This window comes from Geotrypetes seraphini, chromosome 8 (assembly GCF_902459505.1).
Source record: "Geotrypetes seraphini chromosome 8, aGeoSer1.1, whole genome shotgun sequence".
NCBI lineage: Eukaryota > Metazoa > Chordata > Amphibia > Gymnophiona > Dermophiidae > Geotrypetes > Geotrypetes seraphini.
This window is the reverse complement of record NC_047091.1, coordinates 85,867,120-85,889,031: the sequence shown is the minus strand read 5'-3', so window position 1 is coordinate 85,889,031 and position 21,912 is coordinate 85,867,120. Positions and strand designations below refer to the sequence as shown.

The 21,912-nt window shown below is 46.4% G+C and overlaps 3 protein-coding genes across 3 annotated transcripts; 2 read left to right on the top strand and 1 right to left on the bottom strand.

The window, feature by feature from the left end:
• The first annotated feature begins 979 nt into the window (after positions 1-979).
• Positions 980-1,370, top strand: LOC117364958 (histone H4). Its single transcript, XM_033954706.1, has one exon. It carries the CDS (start codon positions 995-997, stop codon positions 1,304-1,306), a length of 312 nt encoding a protein of 103 aa, XP_033810597.1. The 5' UTR covers positions 980-994; the 3' UTR covers positions 1,307-1,370.
• A 210-nt stretch (positions 1,371-1,580) lies between these two features.
• LOC117364947 (histone H2B-like) lies at positions 1,581-2,046 on the bottom strand. The gene has a single exon (XM_033954693.1). The coding sequence runs from the start codon at positions 2,020-2,022 to the stop codon at positions 1,642-1,644; it is 381 nt and encodes a 126-aa protein (XP_033810584.1). The 5' UTR covers positions 2,023-2,046; the 3' UTR covers positions 1,581-1,641.
• A 315-nt stretch (positions 2,047-2,361) lies between these two features.
• LOC117364942 (histone H2A type 1) lies at positions 2,362-2,826 on the top strand. The gene has a single exon (XM_033954689.1). It carries the CDS (start codon positions 2,383-2,385, stop codon positions 2,773-2,775), a length of 393 nt encoding a protein of 130 aa, XP_033810580.1. The 5' UTR covers positions 2,362-2,382; the 3' UTR covers positions 2,776-2,826.
• Positions 2,827-21,912: the final 19,086 nt, after the last annotated feature.

Genomic DNA, 21,912 nt, shown 5'->3' with positions numbered 1-21,912 from the left:
TACTTAGGGAGGTATGTATGGCTCGCTCATGGTAGGCGGTGTTCGAATGGGAGGGAAGGATTGGGGTTTGGCTGTGCAGCAGCGGCTGGGGGTGGTGCTCGCTCAAGGGTTCTGCTACACAAGGAATGGAAGGGAAGGGAAGCTGGACAAGGGTCCTGCTGCAGAAGGGATGGGAGGGAGGGAAGGATAGAAGCTGGGCATAGGTCTTGCTGCACAAGGGATGGGAGAGAAGGAAAGCTTGGCAAGGGTCCTGCTGCAAAACGGATGGGAGGGTGGGAAAGATAGAAGCTGGGCATGGGTCCTGCTTCACAAGGGATGGGAGAGAAGGAAAGCTGGGCAAGGGTCCTGCTGCAGAATGGATGGGAGGGAAGAGAAGCTGGGCAAGGGTCCTGATGCACAAGGGATGGGAGGGAAGGAAAGCTGGGCAAGGGTCCTGCTGCAGAAGGTATGGGAGGGAGGGAAGGATAGAAGCATGGGCATAGGTCTTGCTGCATGAGGGTTGGAAGGAAAGATGCTGCAAATGTGGGGGAAAGGAAAGAGGAAGAATTACGGAGGTGAGGAAGGAAGAGATGATACTGTACATATCCCGAAAATAAGACCTAGTGCGTTTTGGAGGTCTAAAATCAATATAAGACACTTTAATTTTCGGGAAAACAGGGTATTGGAGTCACCATTTTGTAAGGATGAGGATACTTTCTGTCCTCACTCGTGCTTATATTCCACATTAATATCGTTTTTAGCACTTTAACAATGGTATTATTTATATGGAGCAGGTCAAAGAATCAGTTCAGGTCTTTTCATTCTTTTTAAAAGAAATCTTGGAGAATTTTCAGAATGAGCTCATCGTTGGTGGGCCTAGAATATGGAGGAAAGCAGGAATCGGTTCTCCCGCCTTTGAAGAAAGCTCAGTTCTCCGTCAGGTCGGCATCTATTCTATATTAAACTCGGTTTGCAATGGGTTTGTTATTGCAGTGCTTATCACTGTTAGTTCAATATGTCTGGACGTGGTAAAGGTGGTAAGGGTTTAGGAAAAGGGGGTGCTAAGCGGCATAGGAAGGTGCTGCGCGATAACATCCAGGGGATCACAAAGCCGGCTATCCGGCGCCTGGCGCGTAGAGGCGGCGTGAAGCGTATCTCTGGCCTAATCTACGAAGAGACTCGCGGAGTGTTGAAAGTTTTTCTAGAGAACGTCATCCGAGATGCCGTCACCTACACCGAGCACGCCAAGAGAAAGACAGTAACCGCTATGGACGTGGTTTACGCCCTGAAGCGCCAAGGCCGCACTCTCTATGGCTTCGGAGGTTGAAGAACCTGCCAGCGACCATCACACCTGCCAGTTTACACAACCAAAGGCTCTTTTAAGAGCCACCCACGCTTTCAAAGACAGAGCTGGGATTATATCTTCTGGAAAAATTATCTTAAACCCATAGCCCACTGCACGTTTAAAAGAGGGAAAGGAAAACTCGTCTTTAAAACATCCATTATACTGCAAGATACGTATCTCGCTTATCTACGTCACATAAAAGCCGTTCTCATTGAAAAGTAAACTAGAATTTCCAGCCCTTCGTGTGCAGCAGGTGGGTGGCTCTGAAAAGAGCCTTTGGGTTCGGTTTGCGGAGCGTTGAGACTAAAGCCAAGTTATTACTTGGAGCTGGTGTACTTGGTGACTGCCTTGGTGCCCTCGGACACGGCGTGTTTGGCCAGTTCACCGGGCAGCAGGAGGCGCACTGCGGTCTGGATCTCCCTGGAGGTGATGGTGGAGCGCTTGTTGTAATGAGCGAGGCGGGAGGCTTCTCCGGCGATGCGCTCGAAGATGTCACTCACGAAGGAGTTCATGATGCCCATAGCCTTGGAGGAAATGCCGGTGTCGGGATGAACCTGCTTCAGCACTTTATAGATATAAATAGCGTAGCTCTCCTTCCTCTGTTTCTTGCGCCTCTTGCCATCTTTTTTCTGAGTCTTGCTCACGGCTTTCTTGGAGCCTTTCTTGGCTGCTGGAGCTGATTTGGCCGGCTCGGGCATCTCTGGTACACTTACGCTTTTTTTTCCTAAATCTTGATAAGTAGAGTAAGTAGAAAGACGGCCAGTGGTGTATTTATATGATGCTCATGCAAATTTGTGTATCTAGACGCCTTTCCTTATTATTGGATCCAGATAAGTGTCGGAATATCTTCGGGCTGCTTTCTAGCTTTGCTATTGGTCCGCCGCGCCAACGACAAACTTTAAATGATAATCAGTCTCATAGGCGGGATGAACTCATCTAACCAATCAGAAACGAGATAGCGAAGCATTGAGAAAGTATAAAAAAGGCTCTGCTTGAGGCCGGTGAGATCATTTACAATATACTCTGAAAGGGTATTTTGTTAAAACAAAAGAATTAAAATGTCCGGCCGTGGCAAACAAGGAGGGAAGGCTCGAGCTAAAGCCAAGACTCGCTCGTCCCGAGCAGGGCTGCAGTTTCCCGTAGGGCGGGTGCACAGGCTGCTGAGGAAGGGCAATTATGCTGAGCGGGTGGGTGCCGGCGCCCCGGTCTATCTGGCAGCGGTGCTGGAGTATCTGACCGCTGAGATCTTAGAGCTGGCCGGCAATGCCGCGCGCGATAACAAGAAGACTCGGATCATCCCCAGGCACTTGCAGCTGGCCATCCGCAACGATGAAGAACTGAATAAGCTGCTGGGGAAAGTCACCATCGCGCAGGGCGGCGTCCTGCCTAACATCCAGGCTGTGCTACTGCCCAAGAAAACCGAGAGCCACAAAGCGGCCAAAGGCAAATAAAGCTGTCCCGTTGAGAGGACGTCAACCAGAAACCCAAAGGCTCTTTTCAGAGCCACCCACTCTTATCATGTAAAGAGTCAGTTTGCTGAATAAACCCACTTTTTTCCTTGTAGAAACTAAAGCTCGGCAAGACTTATAGGTAGGGTAAAAATATACTATATGAATGTGTGTGTTTTAGTCCAGTATAGTATTTTGGCTAACCTTTCATGCTTATAAAGAGCTGTAAAGTTGTTTTCAGTAATAGAAAGATGTCAAAGAATGGCGGGGAAAATACATGGCATATAGCCATTAGAAACGGAATATCGATGGAGTTTTAGAAGATATTGTAAAAGTAGGTAGGTGACAGCTTTGAGCCATCTAGGGAAAACAGGAATAAAAGCTCTCCTTCCCAACAACAAGACCTTAGCAAAAACATTTTGCAAATGTCTCTTCTCTCTCCAGGCCTGGTTCGGGAAACAAATTTTTATCTGACCAATCACTGCACAGGGCGGGCTGTTCAAACCTTCCAACCGGGAGATGGGGCCAGCACACTCCGTTTGAAGACCACTGTTAGCTTTTTTAAAAGCATTGATCGTTACTGGTTCCTTGAAGCGTGTGTAAATTGGTGCAAAAACAGAGTGTGAATATGTGTGCTAGCAGAAATTTTGAAAACACAATTGCAGAATTGCCAAATCACTGTAAGCAAAGAATTAAAAGATTTGACAGATGGGGTAGGATTTAAAGGTATAAAAGACTTCCAGTTATAAAGTGAGGCCGGTTGTTCTTAACATACATGGTAGCATAGTAGATGAAGGCAGATAAAGACCCGAATGGTCCATCCAGCCTGCTCAACCTGATTCAATTTAAATTTTTTTAAATTTTTTTCTTCTTAGCTATTTCTGGGCAAGAATCCAAAGATCTACCCGGTATTGTGCTTGGGTTCCAACTCTCGAAACCTCCGTTAAAACCTACTCCAGCCCATCCTCCCCCAAACGGCCATATACAGACACAGACCGTGCAAGTCTGCCCAGTACTGGCCTTAGTTCAATATTTAATATTATTTTCAGATTCTAGATCCTCTGTGCTCATCCCACACTTCTTTGAACTCAGTCACAGTTTTCATCTCCACCACCTCTCGGGAGCATATTCCAGGCATCCACCACCCTCTCCGTAAAGTAGAATTTCCTAACATTGCTCTTGAATCTACCACCCCTCAACTAGAGAGCTGCTTGGGAACGGGGATGACGGGAATCCCACGGATCCCGCGGGTTCCCCCTTCAGGTCACGGGGATCCCGTGGGGACGCCCCTCGTGGTCTCGGGAATCCCGCGGGGTTCAATACAATTTGAGCCGCAAGGCTACCTGCCCTGCTGCGAGGCTCATCTTCCATTTTCTGCCTGCCCTGCCGCAGCACACATAGCCAATCGGAAGTCTTCCCCGATGTCAGCGCTGGCGTCAGAAGGAGGTCTTATTTTCCGGTCGGCTATGTGTGCTGTGGCAGGGCAGGCAGGAAATGGAAGACGAGCAGTGTTCTCCCTAGCACCCGGTTGTACCCCCGCCAGCTCAACCGGTGCAGAGCCCTCCTCTCAAGCACAGGCTCAGCACTTTCACTCTCTTCCCATCGCCTTGGAGCCTACATTTATCACTTCCCTCTCTCCTCTCACTTTTACGGCCCTCTCTTCCTCTTCTCACCTCCCCTGCAGTGCTCCAAACTTGCTGTGGGTCGCCGGCAGCAATTGTAAATAATCCACCAGCGGCCGCCCCGCAGCCTTTCATCTGCCGCGCCCTACCTCCTCTGACACAAATTCCTGTGGATGGAAACACTGCGGAGGAGCGTGGGCTTGGGGAGGGGCTTATTACCTCTCAGGGATACCAAAGCTCTAGTCCCGGATCTGTTTCCATTCCAGTGGTAGGAAGCGATTTAATCCAGGTCGCAAGGAGGTCAGGGATAGAGTCGGTTCACTGGGCCTAGGCATGGAGGAGCTACCTTACTGCACGCTTTAAGAGGAAAATAAGCTTTTAAATCATAGGGTGTTTTTGTTTCAGGGCTAAGTTCGGTGATTTAAGCATTTCCAAAGCTCATTGTAAGCACCAAAGAGGTGGTTGTCTCGGGGGAATGGGGATATTCAAAGCAATTTCACTGTCCCTAAATGGCTCTGGGTCACTGAAAACCAGGTATGTCTGGGACATTCTGTGGCTGGAGTGAGCATTTGGCTAGTAAAGGACTGATATTCAAGACTTAACTTGCCAAAGTCAATGGGACTGTGCTTAAAACTCAATCCTTCCTTTATGCCTTTCACCATAGTCTGTTAAATACTGAATATCCCACTTAACTTAGAGGTTAGCTGACTGTAAACCCATAAAGATGCTGGATCTGGACAGAGGGGAGAGAGGAGAGAGAGAGAGAGACAGAGAAGGACCTTGAGGAGGGGCTGGAATGCAGACTTGATCCAAAAAGGAGGGGGAAGACAGAACAGATGCTGGACTAGAGGGGGTAGAGAGGAGAAACACACTGAACTGAGGAGAGAGAGATGCCAGGCCCTGGGGAGAGGGAGGACAAAGAGAGTGAGACAAACATAAAGACCTGGAACAAAGTGGGAGGACTCAATATGTTAGCTTTGGGAAATGTATATAGCAGATGTCTTTGTATTGTGTTCAAAAGAAAAGGAAATGCATTTCTGGTTTAATTTCTACAGTGTTGAAGTACTTGCTGACCCTTGCTGTGACTGGTGGGGATCCCCAAGCATCGCCAGCAAAGGACCTCCTCTAGAGACAGCCAGAACTCCCCTCCACCAAGCACAGCAGTCGCTGGCAACATCCATGAGCCACTGAGGTGCTAGCATCTGTGACTCAGGGACGCTACTGCTGCCTGCCAAGCTTGGTAAAAGGGACCCCTGGCCAACAGCAAAGGAATTCCTCAGCTGACATCTTAGAGGTTCTCATCAGCTGAGTACAGTAGTTATTTATATTGTATATTTACATTAGAGGCTCTGATAGAAACCCATTTACAAAGTATGTATTCTTCCCAATTAATATTTCCAAATTAATAAAGTATCTTTGCTTATTTGTAAATGGTTCTCTACCAGAGCCTTTAATTCAGTAGCATAATTAAATGAAATAACTATTTCTGAAGTTTATAGGGATGGGCGGGGACGGAGGGGATTCCTCGCAGGGACGGGTGGGGATGGAGGGATTCCTAGTGGGGATGGGTGGGGACGGAGGGGATTCCTCGCGGGGACGGGTGGGATTTCTGTCCCCACGCAACTCTCTACCCTCAACCTCAAATTATGTCCTCTGGTTTTACCATTTTCCTTTCTCTGGAAAAGATTTTGTTCTAAGTTAATACCCTTCAAGTATTTGAACGTCTGAATCATATCTCCCCTGTCCCTCCTTTCCTCTAGGGTATACATATTCAGGGCTTCCAGTCTCTTCTCATACATCTTCTGGCACAAGCCATACGTCTCCCTCCTCCAGACTGCTTCAAGTGTTCTTACGTCCTTCGCCAAATACGGTCTCCAAAACAGAACACAATACTCCAAGTGGGGCCTTACCAATGACCTGTACAGGGGCATCAACACCTTCTTCCTTCTACTGGCTACGCCTCTCTTTATATAGCCCAACATCCTTCTGGCAGCAGCCACCACCTTGTCACAGTTTTTTCGCCTTTAGATCTTCAAACACTATCACCCCCAAGGTCCCTATCCCCGTCCGTGCATATCAGCTTCTCACCTCCCAGCATATACAGTTCCTTCCTATTATTAATCCCCAAATGCATTACTCTGCATTTCTTTGCATTGAATTTTAGTTGCCAGGCATTAGACAATTTCTCTAACTTTTGCAGATCCTTTTTCATATTTTCCACTCCCTCTTCAGTGTCTACTCTGTTACAAATCTTGGTATCATCTGCAAGGCACACTTTTCCTTCTAACTCTTCAGCAATGTCACTCACAAACATATTGAACAGGATCGGCCCCAGCACCAAACCCTGATGATACTCCACTACTCACCTTTGCTTCCTCCGAGTGATTTCCATTATCTGATCCCAGATTGATGTGGCGGGGGCGGGTCTAGAGGGTCTGGTTTTTGCTAAAATAAAATCTGGTAACCCTACAGATAACCTCTCTGCAAATACAGGACCACAAACTAAAAGTACTAATATATTCAAATGAAACCCTAAGACGTCAGAGTCTGCATGCAGTATAACCCCAGAGAAATAGAAGCAAATGCATTTCTTCCTGAACAGTTCAAAATATAGACAGCAGATATGCTGTTCATTTTCAAAACTGACACATTTCAATCACTAAATTGAAATTAAAATCATTTTCCCTACCTTTGTCGTCTGCTGATTTTATTTTTTTCTAACCATCTCTTCCAAGTCTCTGACAACACTTCCTTCTCTCTATGCTCTTAACTGTGTATCCAGGGCTGCCTTATCCATTTGCTGTTTTTCTCATTGGCTTCACTTTCTCCTCTTTTCCCATAGCATGGATTCTCCTCTCCCATGGTCTGGTATCTCTCTCTTCCCATTGTCTAATATCTGTCTCCTCCTCTCCTTTCTGTGGACTGTAATTTCTCTCCTCTCTTTCCTGTAGTCTCTATAATTTAATGATTTAATTTAAATTGTTCTTTTCTTAGATATTTCTGGGCCAGAAACCCAGAGCTCTGCCCTGTACAGTGCATCAACTGGAGTTTCCATCAAAACTCACTCCAGCACATCTAAACTACTCCAGTCCATTCTCGACTGAATGGACATATACGGGACACAGACCTGCAAGTCTGCCCAGTACTGGCCTTAGTTCTTCATATATACCATTATTTTCTGATTAGAGATCCTCTGTATTCATCTTATGTTTTTTTTTTTTACTTTGTCATCGGTTTCCTCTCCACCACCTCCCTCGGGATCACATTCCAGGCATCAACCACCCTCTCCATAAAAAATAATTTCCTTACATTATTTTTGAGTCTACCACCCCTCAACCTCAGATTATATCCTCTGGTTTTACCATTTTCCTTTCTCTGGTAAAGATTTTGTTCTACGTTAATACCTTTCAAGTTTTTGAATCATTTCTCCCCTGTCCCTCCTTTCCTAGGCTATGCATATTCAAGTTTTAATAATATTTGATATACCACCTATCAAACTTCTAGGCTGTTATACATATTTAAAATTCTAAAATTTGGGTAACAAACATTATGACATAAAGACATACTCTAACAATAAGGATACAGGTAAGAAATACATTTTAAAACAGGAAAGAGAGCCTTTTAGGGAGGTACAAAAGGGAAGGGATCCTATCTATAAACTGGAGGAAAGAGAGAGCAAAACATTAGAAAGGATAGTATATTAGAGATTAAAGGCATCTTTAAATAGAAACGTTTCTGGTTTTCCTTTGAATCATTCTAATACAGTTTTGTCCCGTCTCTCATAAGTCTTTTGGCACAAACCTCCTAACATTTTTTCACCGTTCTCAGAACCACTTCAAGCCTTCTTACGTCCTTTGCAAGATACAGTCTCCAAAATTGAACACAATACTCCATGTGGGGCCTCACCAATGACCTGTACAGGGGCATCAACACCTTCTTTCTTCTACTGGTTACTCCTCTTTCTATACAGCCTAGCACCCTTCTGGCAACAGCTACCACTTTATCACACTGCTTCTGTGCCATTAGATCTTTGGACACCATCACCCCAAGGTCCCTATCCCCACTGGTGCATATCAACCTCTCACCTTCCTTCACTTTCGGCTCCTTCCAATTTCTAATCCCCAAATGCATCTTTCTTTCCCTCCTTTCCCACCACCCAACTCTCTTACCCTCCTTTCCTAACCCCTAGCCTGTGCAGCATCTGCCTTTCCAAAACCCTCCCACTCTGTGCAGCATCTGTCTTTCCCTCATTCCCAACCGAAACACTCCACCCTCAGTAGGATCCTGTGGTACGACCTCTTCCCAATTCCTGACTCGCCTACCTTACACATCCCCGCCACAGTAATTTAAAATGTTCGGGCAAACGGCAGCGCAACCCATTGTTAAAGTCACCCATCCAGATTAGCTCTTGGGCTCAGTCATATATCGGAAAGGTTATTGTATTTTGAGCAGACTTCACAGACTTGCTGCCTTAATTCCTTAGAAGCCAAATTTAATGATTTCTAATTGTCTCCAGCTTACCTTTTTCCTCATTTTCTGTTGCATAGACCATCAAAAGAAACTAGAAACTTCTACTTATTTGCTTATCCAAAAATTAATGGGTGTAGATATAAGACCTTCTTAGTTAGGATGCCCTTCCAATGTTTTTAAGGGAAGAACAGGAACTTGGAAAATTTAAAAGTAATTTAAAAACATTTCTTTTCAAAGATGCCTTTGAAAACTAATTTTAATACTCCATAGCCCTAACAAATTTTATCTTATAATATTTTAATTGTTATTTTGTTTACCTTCTGTATCTTTCCCTTTTTGTTTCTACTTTACTATGTTGATTTGTATTCACTTCCCTATTTACCCAATGTTATGAGTATGTTAAGTTAAATTTCAATCCCTTGTCATTATATAAACTTTGTTTTGTATTGTATTGTTTTCCATCAATATGTAATTTTAAACTGTTCATCGCTTAGAAGTATGATTAAGCGATTAATCAAAAAAACTATTAAACTTGAAACTTGAACCGAGATAAAGATGGGACTGTACTACCGTCCACCTGGGCAAACTGAAGCAGATGACTACTACTCCTACACAAGAGAAGACGACCTCACAGCCAATAAGGGAGAAAAAGCAGGAAGGGACAACTCAGACACAGGAGGGGACGACCACACAGCAAACAAGGGTGATAACACAGGAGCAGTAAAGGATACCGTAATTGAAACTATAGGGACGGCCAAGAGTAGAAGGTCCAAAAAGGTAACACGAAGGGAACTTAGATGTATGTATACGAATGCTAGAAGTCTAGGTAACAAAATGGGGGAACTAGAGACAATAGCAAGACATGACATATTGGATATCATTGGCATAACAGAAACATGGTGGAATGAAGAAAACAAATGGGACACAGTACTACAAGGATACAAACTGTATAGAAGAGATCGAGTAGGGCAGAAAGGTGGAGGTATTGCTCTATATGTTAAGGAGGGAATAGATTCTGTTGAAATGGTTACAACAGAAATGAAAGAGAAGCTTGAGTCACTCTGGATCAAAATTCCTGGTCAATATGGCGCAGATACGAAAATTGGCCTTTACTATCGTCCCCCAGGACAGGCGGAGAAAACTGACTCAGAAATGATGGAGGAAATCAAACAAGAATGCAAGACAGGAAATGTAATTATATTGGGAGACTTCAATTTCCCAGGGATAGACTGGAAACTAGCAACCTCCAACTGCGGCAAGGAGGCCAAGTTCCTGGAGGTGCTAGGGGATTGCTTCCTGGAACAAATGGTAAAAGAGCCGACAAGAGGCAACGCCACCTTGGATTTGGTCCTAAATGGCCTCACGGGACCGATAACAGAAGTGGAAGTCGTGGTTCCACTGGGAACGAGTGATCACAATGTAATCAACTTTAAACTTGACATCGGGAAAGGGAAACATGCCAAAACTTTAACCACCACCTTAAACTTTAAAAAGGGTAAATACGATCGCATGAGAGCCATGGTAGAAAAACGACTCGAGAAGATGGTGGACAAACTTGAAACGGTAGATCAGGCATGGTCCCTACTGAAAAATACTATCACAGAAGCACAAGATCTCTACATTCCGAGGATTTCCAAAGATCGGAGAACAAAGAGCAAAAGAGAACCGGCATGGCTTACCATACAGGTGAAGGAAGCCATAAAAGAAAAGAAGGACTCTTTCAAAAAATGGAAATGCATAAAGACAACCGAAGCCTGGAACAAACATAAAGATGATCAGAAGAAATGTCACAAGGCGGTGAGGGATGCCAAACAGGAGTATGAGGAAAAAATAGCCCAGGAGGCCAAAAACTTCAAGCCCTTCTTTAGATACGTGAAAGGGAAAAAACCTGCAAAAGAGGCAGTGGGACCCCTGGACGACCAGGGAAGAAAAGGGTACATCAAGGAAGATAAACAAATCGCAGACAAACTAAATTCCTTCTTTGCGTCCGTCTTTACGAAGGAGGACACCTCAACAATACCTGAAGCGGAGAAAGTGTTTGCAGGAGAAATAGAAGACAGCCTCACCACAGTTGAAGTGGACTTAGACCAGATATACTATCAGATCGACAAACTTAAAAGTGACAAATCCCCTGGACCGGATGGAATTCACCCGAGAGTCTTAAAGGAATTGAAGGTTGAAATCGGAGAGTTATTGCAAAAACTTGCAAACCTGACAATCAGAACTGGACAGATACCGGACGACTGGAGGATAGCGAACGTCACGCCAATTTTTAAAAAAGGATCGAGAGGGGAACCGGGCAACTATAGGCCTGTGAGTCTTACGTCTGTCCCCGGCAAGATGGTTGAAGCACTGATCAAGGATAGCATAGTCTGGCACTTGGACGCACACGACTTGATGAAACCCAGTCAACATGGATTCAGGAAAGGGAAATCATGTTTGACGAATTTACTCCAATTTTTTGAGACTGTGAACGAGCAAATTGATAGTGGGAAGCCGGTGGACATAATATACTTGGACTTCCAGAAAGCGTTCGACAAAGTTCCACATGAAAGACTTCTCAGGAAACTACAAAGCCATGGCATAGAGGGGGATATACAAAGGTGGATAGGCAAATGGCTGGAAAACCGAAAGCAGAGAGTGGGCATAAATGGGAAGTTCTCCGACTGGGAGAAAGTGACTAGTGGTGTACCACAGGGCTCGGTACTTGGGCCGATCCTTTTTAATATTTATATCAATGACCTGGAGGAAGGAACAACCAGTGAGATCATCAAGTTTGCAGATGATACAAAACTATGCCGGGCAATCAGATCGCAGGAGGATAGAGAGGAACTCCAGAGCGACTTGTGTCGGTTAGAAACATGGGCGGAGAAATGGCAGATGAAGTTCAATGTGGAGAAATGCAAGGTAATGCATTTAGGCAATAAGAATGCGGAATACGAGTATACAATGTCAGGTGCAACTCTGGGGAAGAGTGAACAAGAAAAGGACCTGGGTGTACTGATAGATAGGACCCTGAAGCCATCGGCACAATGCGCGGCAGCGGCAAAGAAGGCAAATAGAATGTTGGGCATGATAAAGAAAGGAATCTCGAGTAGATCGGAGAAAGTTATAATGCCGCTTTATAGGGCAATGGTCAGACCACACTTGGAATACTGCGTCCAACATTGGTCTCCCTACCTAAAGAAGGATATAAAACTGCTGGAGAGGGTGCAGAGACGAGCAACAAAACTGGTGAAGGGTATGGAGAAACTGGAATACGAGGATAGACTTATAACACTAGGATTGTTCTCCCTAGAGAAAAGGAGACTGCGTGGGGATATGATCGAGACCTTCAAAATACTGAAAGGAATCGACAAAATAGAGCAGAGAAGATTATTTACATTGTCCAATTTGACACGGACTAGAGGACATGAAATGAAGCTAAGGGGGGACAGGTTCAGGACTAATGTCAGGAAGTTCTGCTTCACTCAGAGAGTGGTTGACGCCTGGAATGCCCTCCCAGAGGAGATTATTGCGGAATCGACCGTCCTAGGCTTCAAGAGCAAACTAGATGCATATCTCCTTAAGAGAGGCATATAAAGATATGATGGACTATAAATTACGCCAGGGTACACCTGGCAGGGCCTCCGCGTGCGCGGATCGCCGGACTTGATGGACCAAAGGTCTGATCCGGAGATGGCAGTTCTTATGTTCTTATGTTCTTATACAGAAATGGAAGACGAATTGAGGTGGGAATGCAGGAACACTAACACCATAATTATGGGATACTTCAACTATCCCAGGATAGACTGGAGTCTTGGAATTTCAAAATGTACAAAGGAAACAAAGTTCCTGGAGGCTTTACAAGATTGCTTCATGGAACAACTTGTCAAGGAACCGAGAGGGTCAGCGATTCTGGATTTAATCCTCAACGGGCTGAAAGGACCTGCAAAGGGAGTGGAAGTAGTGGGTCCATTAGGTAACAGTGACCACAATATGATTCAGTTCAAAGTGGAAGTAGGACTACCAAAGGGAAAAAGAGCCAATGCAACAACGTTTAACTTCAAGAAAGGGAACTATGACGCCATGAGACGAATGGTGAGAAAAAACCTCAAAAACTGCTCCAAGAAGACGCCGGCTATAGAGCAAGCCTGGTCCTTATTCAAAGACATGGTAAACGAGGTGCAAAACCTGTACATACCCAGATTTAGAAAAGGATGCAAAGAAGAATCAAACAAAAGACCCGGTATGGATAACCACTGAAGTAAAGAAAGTGATAGGAGACAAGAAAAGATGATTTCGGAAGTGGAAAAAAGACAAAACCGAAGAAAATTGGAAAGCGCACAGGAAGCAACAAAAAGAGTGTCACCGAGTGGTCAGAATAACAAAGAAAGTATATGAAGAGAGACTAGCTAAGGAAGCACAAAATTTTAAACCATTCTTCCGATATGTGAAAGGAAAGCAGCCGGCGAGGGAGGAGGTGGGACTTCTGGTTGAGGGCAACAAGAAGGGAGTGGTGAAGGAGGAAAAAGAGGTGGCTGACAGACTAAACATGTTCTTCTTGAGGGTCTTTACAAGAGAAGACACATCCAACGTGCCAGAACCGGAAAAAATCTTCAGGGGAGACCAAGAAGGAAAATTATCATGCATAGAGATAAACCTCAAAGATGTACTAAAGCAGATAGATAGACTAAAAGCTGACAAATCTCTGGGCCCAGATGGAATCCACCCGAGAACACTGAAAGAGCTCAGAGACGAAACAGCGGAGTTACTGCAGCAGATTTGCAACCTAACCTTGAAAACAGGAGTAATCCCAGAGGACTGGAGGATAGCGAATGTTACACCTATCTTCAAAAAGGGATCGAGAGGCGACACAGGAAACTACAGACTGGTAAGCTTGACCTCAATTCCAGGGAAGATGGCCGAATCATTGCTCAAGGAAGGTATCAATGAGCATTTAGAAAAAAATAATCTGATGAGAACAAGCCAGCATGGTTTCTGTAAAGGAAGATCATGCCTAACGAACTTACTGCATTTCTTTGAGGGGATAAGCGAGCCATTGGACAAGGGTGACCCCATAGACATCGTATATCTCGATTTCCAAAAAGACTTTGACAAGGTACCTCATGATCGCCTACTGAGGAAACTGTGGAGCCATGGGGTGGTAGGGGACGTGCACAGATGGATCAGAAATTGGCTGGCGGACAGGAAACAGAGGGTAGGAGTAAAAGGGCACTACTCGGACTGGAAAGGGGTCACAAGTGGGGTCCCACAGTGTTGGGACCGCTGCTGTTCAATATATTTATAAATGACCTGGAAATAGGGACAAAGTGCGAAATTATAAAATTTGCGGACGACACAAAACTCTCCAGTAGAGTCAGAACTGTTGAGGAATGCAAAGAATTACAAGGAGACCTGAACAAAATGAGTGAGTGGCCAAAAAGATGGCAGATGAGCTTCAATGTAGAGAAATGTAAAGTCTTGCATGTGGGGAAGGGGAACCCAATGTACAGCTATATGATGGGAGGGAGGGTACTGTGGGAAGGCTGCCTAGAAAAAGACCTGGGGGTTTTGGTGGACAAAACAATGAAACCGGCGGCGCAATGTGCAGCGGCCTCAAAGAAAGCGAACAATGTTGGGCATAATCAAAAAGGGTATCACTACCAGAACGAAGAAGGTTATTCTACCACTGTATCGAGCGATGGTGCGCCCACATCTGGAGTACTGTGTTCAATACTGGTCGCCCTACCTTAAGAAGGATATGGCGATACTCGAGAGGGTCCAGAGAAGAACAACAAGGATGATTAAGGGCATGGAAAACCTTTCATATGCTGAAAGGTTGGAGAAGCTGGGGCTCTTTATCCTGGAGAAGCGGAGACTTAGAGGGGACATGATAGAGACATAAAATCACGAAAGGCATAGAGAAGGTGGAGAAGGACAGATTCTTCAGACTAACAGGGCCAACAAAAACAAGAGGGCATTCAGAAAAATTGAAGGGAGACAGATTCAAAATGAATGCTAGGAAGTTCTTCTTCACTCAGAGGGTGGTGGACACCTGGAATGCACTCTCAGTGGAGGTGATAGGGCAGAGTACAATATTGGACTTCAAAAAGGGATTGGATGACTTCCTGAAGGAGAAGGAGATTGAAGGGTACAGATAGAGGGTAAAGATAGAGGGTAACTATACAGGTACTAATGAATAGGGAATAAATAATTTAGGTAAGGACTTACAGGTCACAAACCTGGGGGGCCGCCGCGGGAGCGGACTGCTGGGCACGATGGACCCCTGGTCTGACCCAGCAGAGGCAATGCTTATGTTCTTATATTTGGCACGGCCTACCCATGCACCAATAGAAAATTGGTTTTGTCTCTGGAGGGAGGATATTAGGTGTACTTAGTGCTAATAGGTTAGCACAGCTACATAGTTCAGGAGCCCTTACCACCTTGAAATCAGGGGCCTGTCCTATAAAGCCATGGCTGTGATGTTGCCGAGGTAAATGCACCAAAGCCCATTTGATTCCAATAGGCTTCGGTGCGTTTACCATAGCAGCAATGCTACTGCAGCTCTGTAAGTGAAGAACTAGGTGTTGGCAAGGGCTCACACATTAATTTCCACATGATGCAAGTGGAAATTACTGCATGGCCAATAAGAGAGAAAATGCTAAATGTGGCCATTTTATAGCTGCGCTGAAAGTGGCCTCAATGCACAGAAAAGTTTTGCGCCAGTGATAATGATGGCCACTTTTTAACACAGCTGAGTAATAGGGATCCTTAATAATTGCTTTGCCACCAACAGACAGAAATATGCTGTGTTGTCACCACCCCAACAGAGATAGCCTCCTTTTCTCTTCCTAACTGCTCTCTATCCCTAATGTGACCATTTATTTTTTTCCTCAAAACGGGACAGAATCCCCCCTCTCCCCCTCCCCCCCCCGGATCCATTCACCTGGATTCCGGATCCATTAAATATAGTGCAAAATATAGACAGCAGATATAAATTCTCAAAAGTCACACATTTTGATCACTAAATTTAAAATAAAATCATTTTTCCTACCTTTATCTGGTGATTTCATGACTGGTTGCATTTCCTTCTGATTGCGCATCCTCTTTTTCATTTCTTTCTGTCTCCCTGCCCCCCCCCCCCCCAAGCCACCCTGCTTCCCCGACGCAGCCTGCTTCACTTGACCCCCACAAGCCAAAACCAGCCTGCTTCCCCTGTCCCCCGCCAAGCCAAGCCACCCTGCTTTCCCTGTCCCTGCCAAGCCACCCTGCTTTCCCTGCTCCCCGACAAGCTAAACCAACCTACTTCCCCAATGCAACCTAGCCAAGCCACTCTGCTTCCCCAACGCAGCCTGCTTCCCTTACTCCCCGACAAGCCTTCACCCTTCTTCTCCTGCCCCCACGCATCCTGCTTCCTTGACCCAGCAACATCAAGGTAAGTGCAGTGACTGCACTGCACATGCACCAGACATACAAGTCTTCTCTCTGCTCCACCCCCACCCCCCTGATGTCAGTTCTGATGTCGGAGAAGAAGTTCCGGGACGGCCAATCCCTGCCTGGATGGCCCGGAACTTCCTCTCCGACGTCAGAATTGATGTTGGGAAGAAGGCTTCTGGGCAGCAAGAAGCAGTGGTGGCGGCCCAGGGAGGGGGTTTGAATCAGCGCTGGAGGGAGGTTGGCTTTGGCATGGCAGGGAGAGAGGGGTTTAGGTCTTTCTACAATGTTTCTTCTACAGCTTTGCTAGGTGGGGGGGGATGGGTAGAAAAATGTAAAAACTTGGGTTTGTTTGAGGCTGGGGCTGCTTGTTTTTGGGAATCTCCCCTTTCATGATGTATGGTTCGGTTTTTAGTATTTTCTGGTGTCTGTAAAATGGACTGATGTTTTTGCTTGTACCTTGTCTCAAGTAAAAAAAAAAAAAAAAAAGCCGGCCCTGCTCTCCAGACCCAATCTTTGTTTCTGCTTTATCCAGCATGGCCTTAAGTCCTGCAATCCTCCCCAACCCCGAGCCACTAACCACACCAGACCCAACTGCATGCTGGTATCGGCCATGCCCATCTTTGCCTTGCATCAGGGCACCTCCATCAAACTTAGCCTAATTAGTTTGCTCCTCTTTTACATCTTTTTTAAATTTCACCTGATAATAAACCAACCCGCCTAGTTTCTAATTTCCCTACTGCAAAACCAGCACGAGCCAATGGCAATCCCACTACTTCCTCCACTACCCAACCTAAGTTTCGTCCCCTCCCCCACGAAGAAGGCGGGGAAACCACATGACGTCAGCGCTTGCTCCCTATGCTGCTGCTGCCACAGCCACCGTGCAAATCCGGGACCCTGCCCCACCCCCTAGTGCGGAAGGGGGCGGTGTTTTAGCCAGTAGCTGGTGTGCCCCTGCGTTTCACATTGTGTCTGAGGGGCTTGTGCTTCCGGGTTGTGAGCATCGGCACTGGAGGGAGGGAGGCTGACAAGCAGCAGTGGTGGACTGGGAGGGTGAATAGGCGATTGAGGGAGGGAAGGAGGTTGGCTTTGGCGCGGCAGGGAGGGAGGGGAAGCGATCCCCTGTCCCGTTGTCCCAGCGCACAGCTTAGGGACACTGTCCCTGAAAACGGGACATTTCGGCGTACCGACGCTATGTGTGGGGACAACGGGACAGGGGATCTAAAAACGGGACAGTCTCATTCAAAACGGGACGTATGGTCACCTTATCTATCCCATATCTCCCCCTGCCTCCCCTCAGTTCTACCATTTCTCCCTTTCTCTTCCCAACAGTTCTCCTTTCAAGTATCTCTTTCCCTCTTCCTCTACACCACCCTAAGTCCAATTTCTCTCCCTTCAGACCATTTCCCACCATCTCTCTCTCTTTGTCCTTTGTTTCTGGCCCCATAAGCTCTTTCTCCACACCCAATCTGGCACTGCTTTTAATACCCTCCTACTTTGTACTTAAAAAAACAAAAACCAAACAGTTTGTCAAGGAGGCTTCCTTGGCCCAGCATGTCCTCCCTCTTCTCTCTACACCAGTCTGATGTTGCCCTCACCTTCTGTCACATTGGAAAATCTGCTGGCCTCGGCAGTGATTCAGCACTGTTGCCCATGGCTCCCCTTCTTGCTTGCCATCTGCTGTGGTCCACCCAGGCAGAAACAGGAGGTTACATCATTGGAGACAGACCATGGTAGACGGAAAGTAGGAAGGGAAGCCATGGGCAACATTGCTGAATCACTGCTGAGGCTGGCAGATTTTTCAGCGTGACAGAAAGTGAGGGCGACATCAGACTGGCATGGAGAGAAGGGGGAAGACATGCTGGGCCACAGGGACCACCTAGAGCCTTGGGGACGGGCCATGAGAAGGGGAAGTTAGCTGACCATGACTCCAAAGTCGGGAGCACTGCCACGGGCCTTGTGTTTGACATATGCGAATTAGAGGTTGGATAAAGTTGGTAGGGGCTTAAGATTGTCACAGCAGGGGTGGTAATCCCAAACTACTGGATATTAGGCTCATTAGATGATGAGTGGCTAATTGGAAATATGTTCCAAGAGTGTATGCAATTTTGGTCAGGTGACCCGGGAAAGAGGCATGGAAGAGCATGCCTCCCACAGGCATTAACTGACATGATGGTGTCAGTGGACTATAATTTGAGTTCTTTTATGTTATATATATTGGTAGTTCAGGAGGTATTGCTTTGTTAATTGTTTGCACAAATTGTGTTTTCCAGTAAACAGAGCTGCAGCCTAATTTTTCCATCAGAAAGTGTCACTTGTCTTACCTACTGTAATCAAAATGTTAAAATGTATGCCAATGCTTTCACGATGTCAGGTGCAAAAGTGGACTCGAGGACAGAATGGTAAGAAAGATGGTAGGGGGGAGCAGCAGGTCCAGCTCGGCCCTTCCAGATACAGGCGTTAGACTACAGTAGACTCTCTGTTAACCAGAACTCTCAAGCAACCAAACAATCTAAAAAAAATACTGAAATATTTTAAATAAAAAATGAAATCAATTTCTGGCAGAAATTTAAATGTAAACTTGGCACGCCACAACTGAGTATGCCCATGATTTGCCTACCACATACCCCGTAGTTTGTTTGGAACAATTTGTGATGCAGTATAGTTTGGAGTACAGTATTAGTTAGGCCTCATATATATATATATATACTAGCTTTATAGCCCGTTACATTAACGGGTGCTAGAATATGTGTGTGTGTATGTCTGTCTTTATTTCTTTCTCTCTCTGTCTCCTTAGCAGCTTTCTGTGCTCCCCCTGTCCAGCAGTAGGCCTCTCTTCCTTTTTTCCCCCCCCTGTCCATCAGCACCTCTTCCTGCTCCCCCTGTCCAGCAGTAGGCCTCCCTTCCTGCTTTAGCTGTGCTGCCTTGAAGGAGGGCCGCCAGCATCGCTCTGTGAAGGCCTCCTCCTGGCAGCTGCTGCTCCGCTCCAGCGCGCGCGGCCGAAGCCGACTCCTCCTGTCAGCCACCGCGACCTGCAGGCGCCGACAGCGGGCTGGAAATAGCGGACCGGTGTTTTGGGGACAGTCTTCACCAGCTCGGATCCCTCCTCCCCGCAGCCGCCGCCAGCACCGCGAGAGGGAGCGGGGCCTGGGCGGGTTGGGCACGGCAGCTAGCAAAAGTATAGAAGCAATCACCCATACCTCCCCTCCCAAAACAGGTCTTCCTGCAGTGCTAACCTCTTGGGATTGCTGATGGAGGGAGGTGGAGCAGTGCCATCTCATGAGGGGTTGAGAGAGCAACACTGCCATATGGGGGAAGGTGGGAGCTTGGGAAGGAGAGCAGCGCTATCACATAGGGAGTGATTGGAGCTTGGGGAGGGGGCAAGAAAGCATTGCATAATGAGGTGGTAGGATCTGGGGGAGGGGATCGGGAGCAGTATTGCAAAATGAGTGGTGGGGGGATCTGTGTTGCAGGATAAGGGAAGGAGAGCAGCACTTTGAGGAGTGTGGCAAATGTGGGAGGGAGGGTAGCAGTACAAAAAGATGAGGAGTGATGGGGGCAGGAAGGGAGGAAGCATAGGAAATTGCAAGTTGAGGTAGGAGAGCAGCACTTTGAAGAGTGTGGGAGCTGAGGGGGGGGTGGGAGGAGCAGTGCAGAAAGATGAAGACTGATGGGAGGAAGACAGAACTGCAAGTTGAGGGATGGTGGAACAGGGGGAGAGGAGCAGCGTTGCCAGATGAGGAGAGCAGCACTTTGAAGAGTGTGGGAGATGAGACGTTGTAGAGGAGGCAGTTGAGCTCCTGGAACTGGATCCGGCAGCCCCGGCAGAGACGGAGCGGCCGAGCGAAGTGCACGCTGCTGACAGGCGGGGTCCTGCTCCGGCGTGTCGCTCGTGCACAGCAGCGGGAGCAGTGCCACCAGCAGCAGCGCCATCGCCGCTTCCGGACACTGTGGGAGCCCCTGCGCCTGTGCATCACCCTGGCACGCAGAAGCGAGCGGCAGTTGGTTGCAGAGCACGCGAGGTCAGATTTTCAGCCCTTCTCGAGGGGGCGGGACATGCTAGTGAGGAGCTCGGGGACTGCTGCTATTCTTCCACCGTGTTGCGGTGGCTGGCTGCGGTCCCGGCTTGTGGAGGTGATCGGCGGCTGGCTGGAGTCCTGGTGACATAGTAAGCGTGCATGTGCACTCGTGCCACCACATACCGACGGATCAGGGTACACGCGGCGCGAGTGCGCATACACGCTTAGCGTTTTATTATTATATATATATATATCAACTCTCAAGCAGTCAGAAACTACATTTATCCAACATCTATCAATCCCCATGGGTGTAGGTTAACACATCACTTCGCTATCTTAGCAGCTGTAAGCGAGGCGCATATCTGTTTTCCCTTTCTACCTTGAGACACCATCTATCTCCCCCGTGTCTTAATATATACATTTCTTAGGCCAGGAGTGTCAAACTTAATCACATAAGGGGCCGAAATCTGAAAAAAAAAAGGCTAAGTCGTGGGCTGATTTTTTTTTTTAGATACTTAGGAGTCCTTATATTAAGCTATGTTAACCGATTTAGCGCGCACTAAATGCGCACCTTAATAAAAAGACCCTTTAGTCTTAGCAGAAGTATAGAGTTACAACCTCTCCAACCCCACGACGGCTCTGTGATGTAAATGAGTCAACAGCTGCAGACAGAACTTGGTCCCAATTCCCCAATATACAATGGCCCGAATTCAACAAACTCTACAAAAAGTACAGCCATGCATCCTGTGACCTCAACCACTGCCCACCATATCTCCTAACTACGTCCAGTACAAAATTCCGTTTTCTACTCCTTCAATGGATACAAAACATGCTCACAGATGGCCTTTTCCCAACTAAACTCAGTGAAATCATCATCACCCCGATCCTTAAAGACCCCAAAGGACCAACTGATCAACCGTCCAACTATAGACCCATCACCTCAATCCCTGTATACGTCAAACTATTAGAAGGACTAGTAGCTAAACTCCTCACCACCTACCTAGAAAATCATAACATACTACACCCAACACAATCTGGCTTCAGAACCAACTACAGTACAGAGACATTACTAGTTTCCCTTATGGACAAAGTTAGACAACATATCAGCACTGGAAAAAGAATGCTTCTCATACAACTGGATTTAACAACAGCATTTGATCTGGTAGACCATAACATACTACTGCAAATTTTAGATTCAATAGGTATCTCAGACAATGTACTCTCATGGTTCAAGTTAAATCAGATAAAGAAAAATCTGAATCTTGGTCCAACCCCTGTGGAGTTCCACAAGGATCTCCTCTGTCTCCTACTCTATTCAACCTGTATACTGCCTCCCTCAGAACGTACATGGAAAAACTAGGCATAATCTCCTACAGTTATGCAGATGACTTCACCATCCTCATACTTTTGATCAACCAAAGACCACCACAACAGGCACTCTACACCGAACTATCGAAACAGTAGCGAACTAGATGGAAGACCACAAACTGAAACTCAACCCAGACAAAACAAAATTCATCCTCCTCGAAAATAACAAAACCCCAACTATTACCAACATAGAAATCAACTTGACCAATTACCCCATTCAAAACACCCTGAAACTACTAGGAATG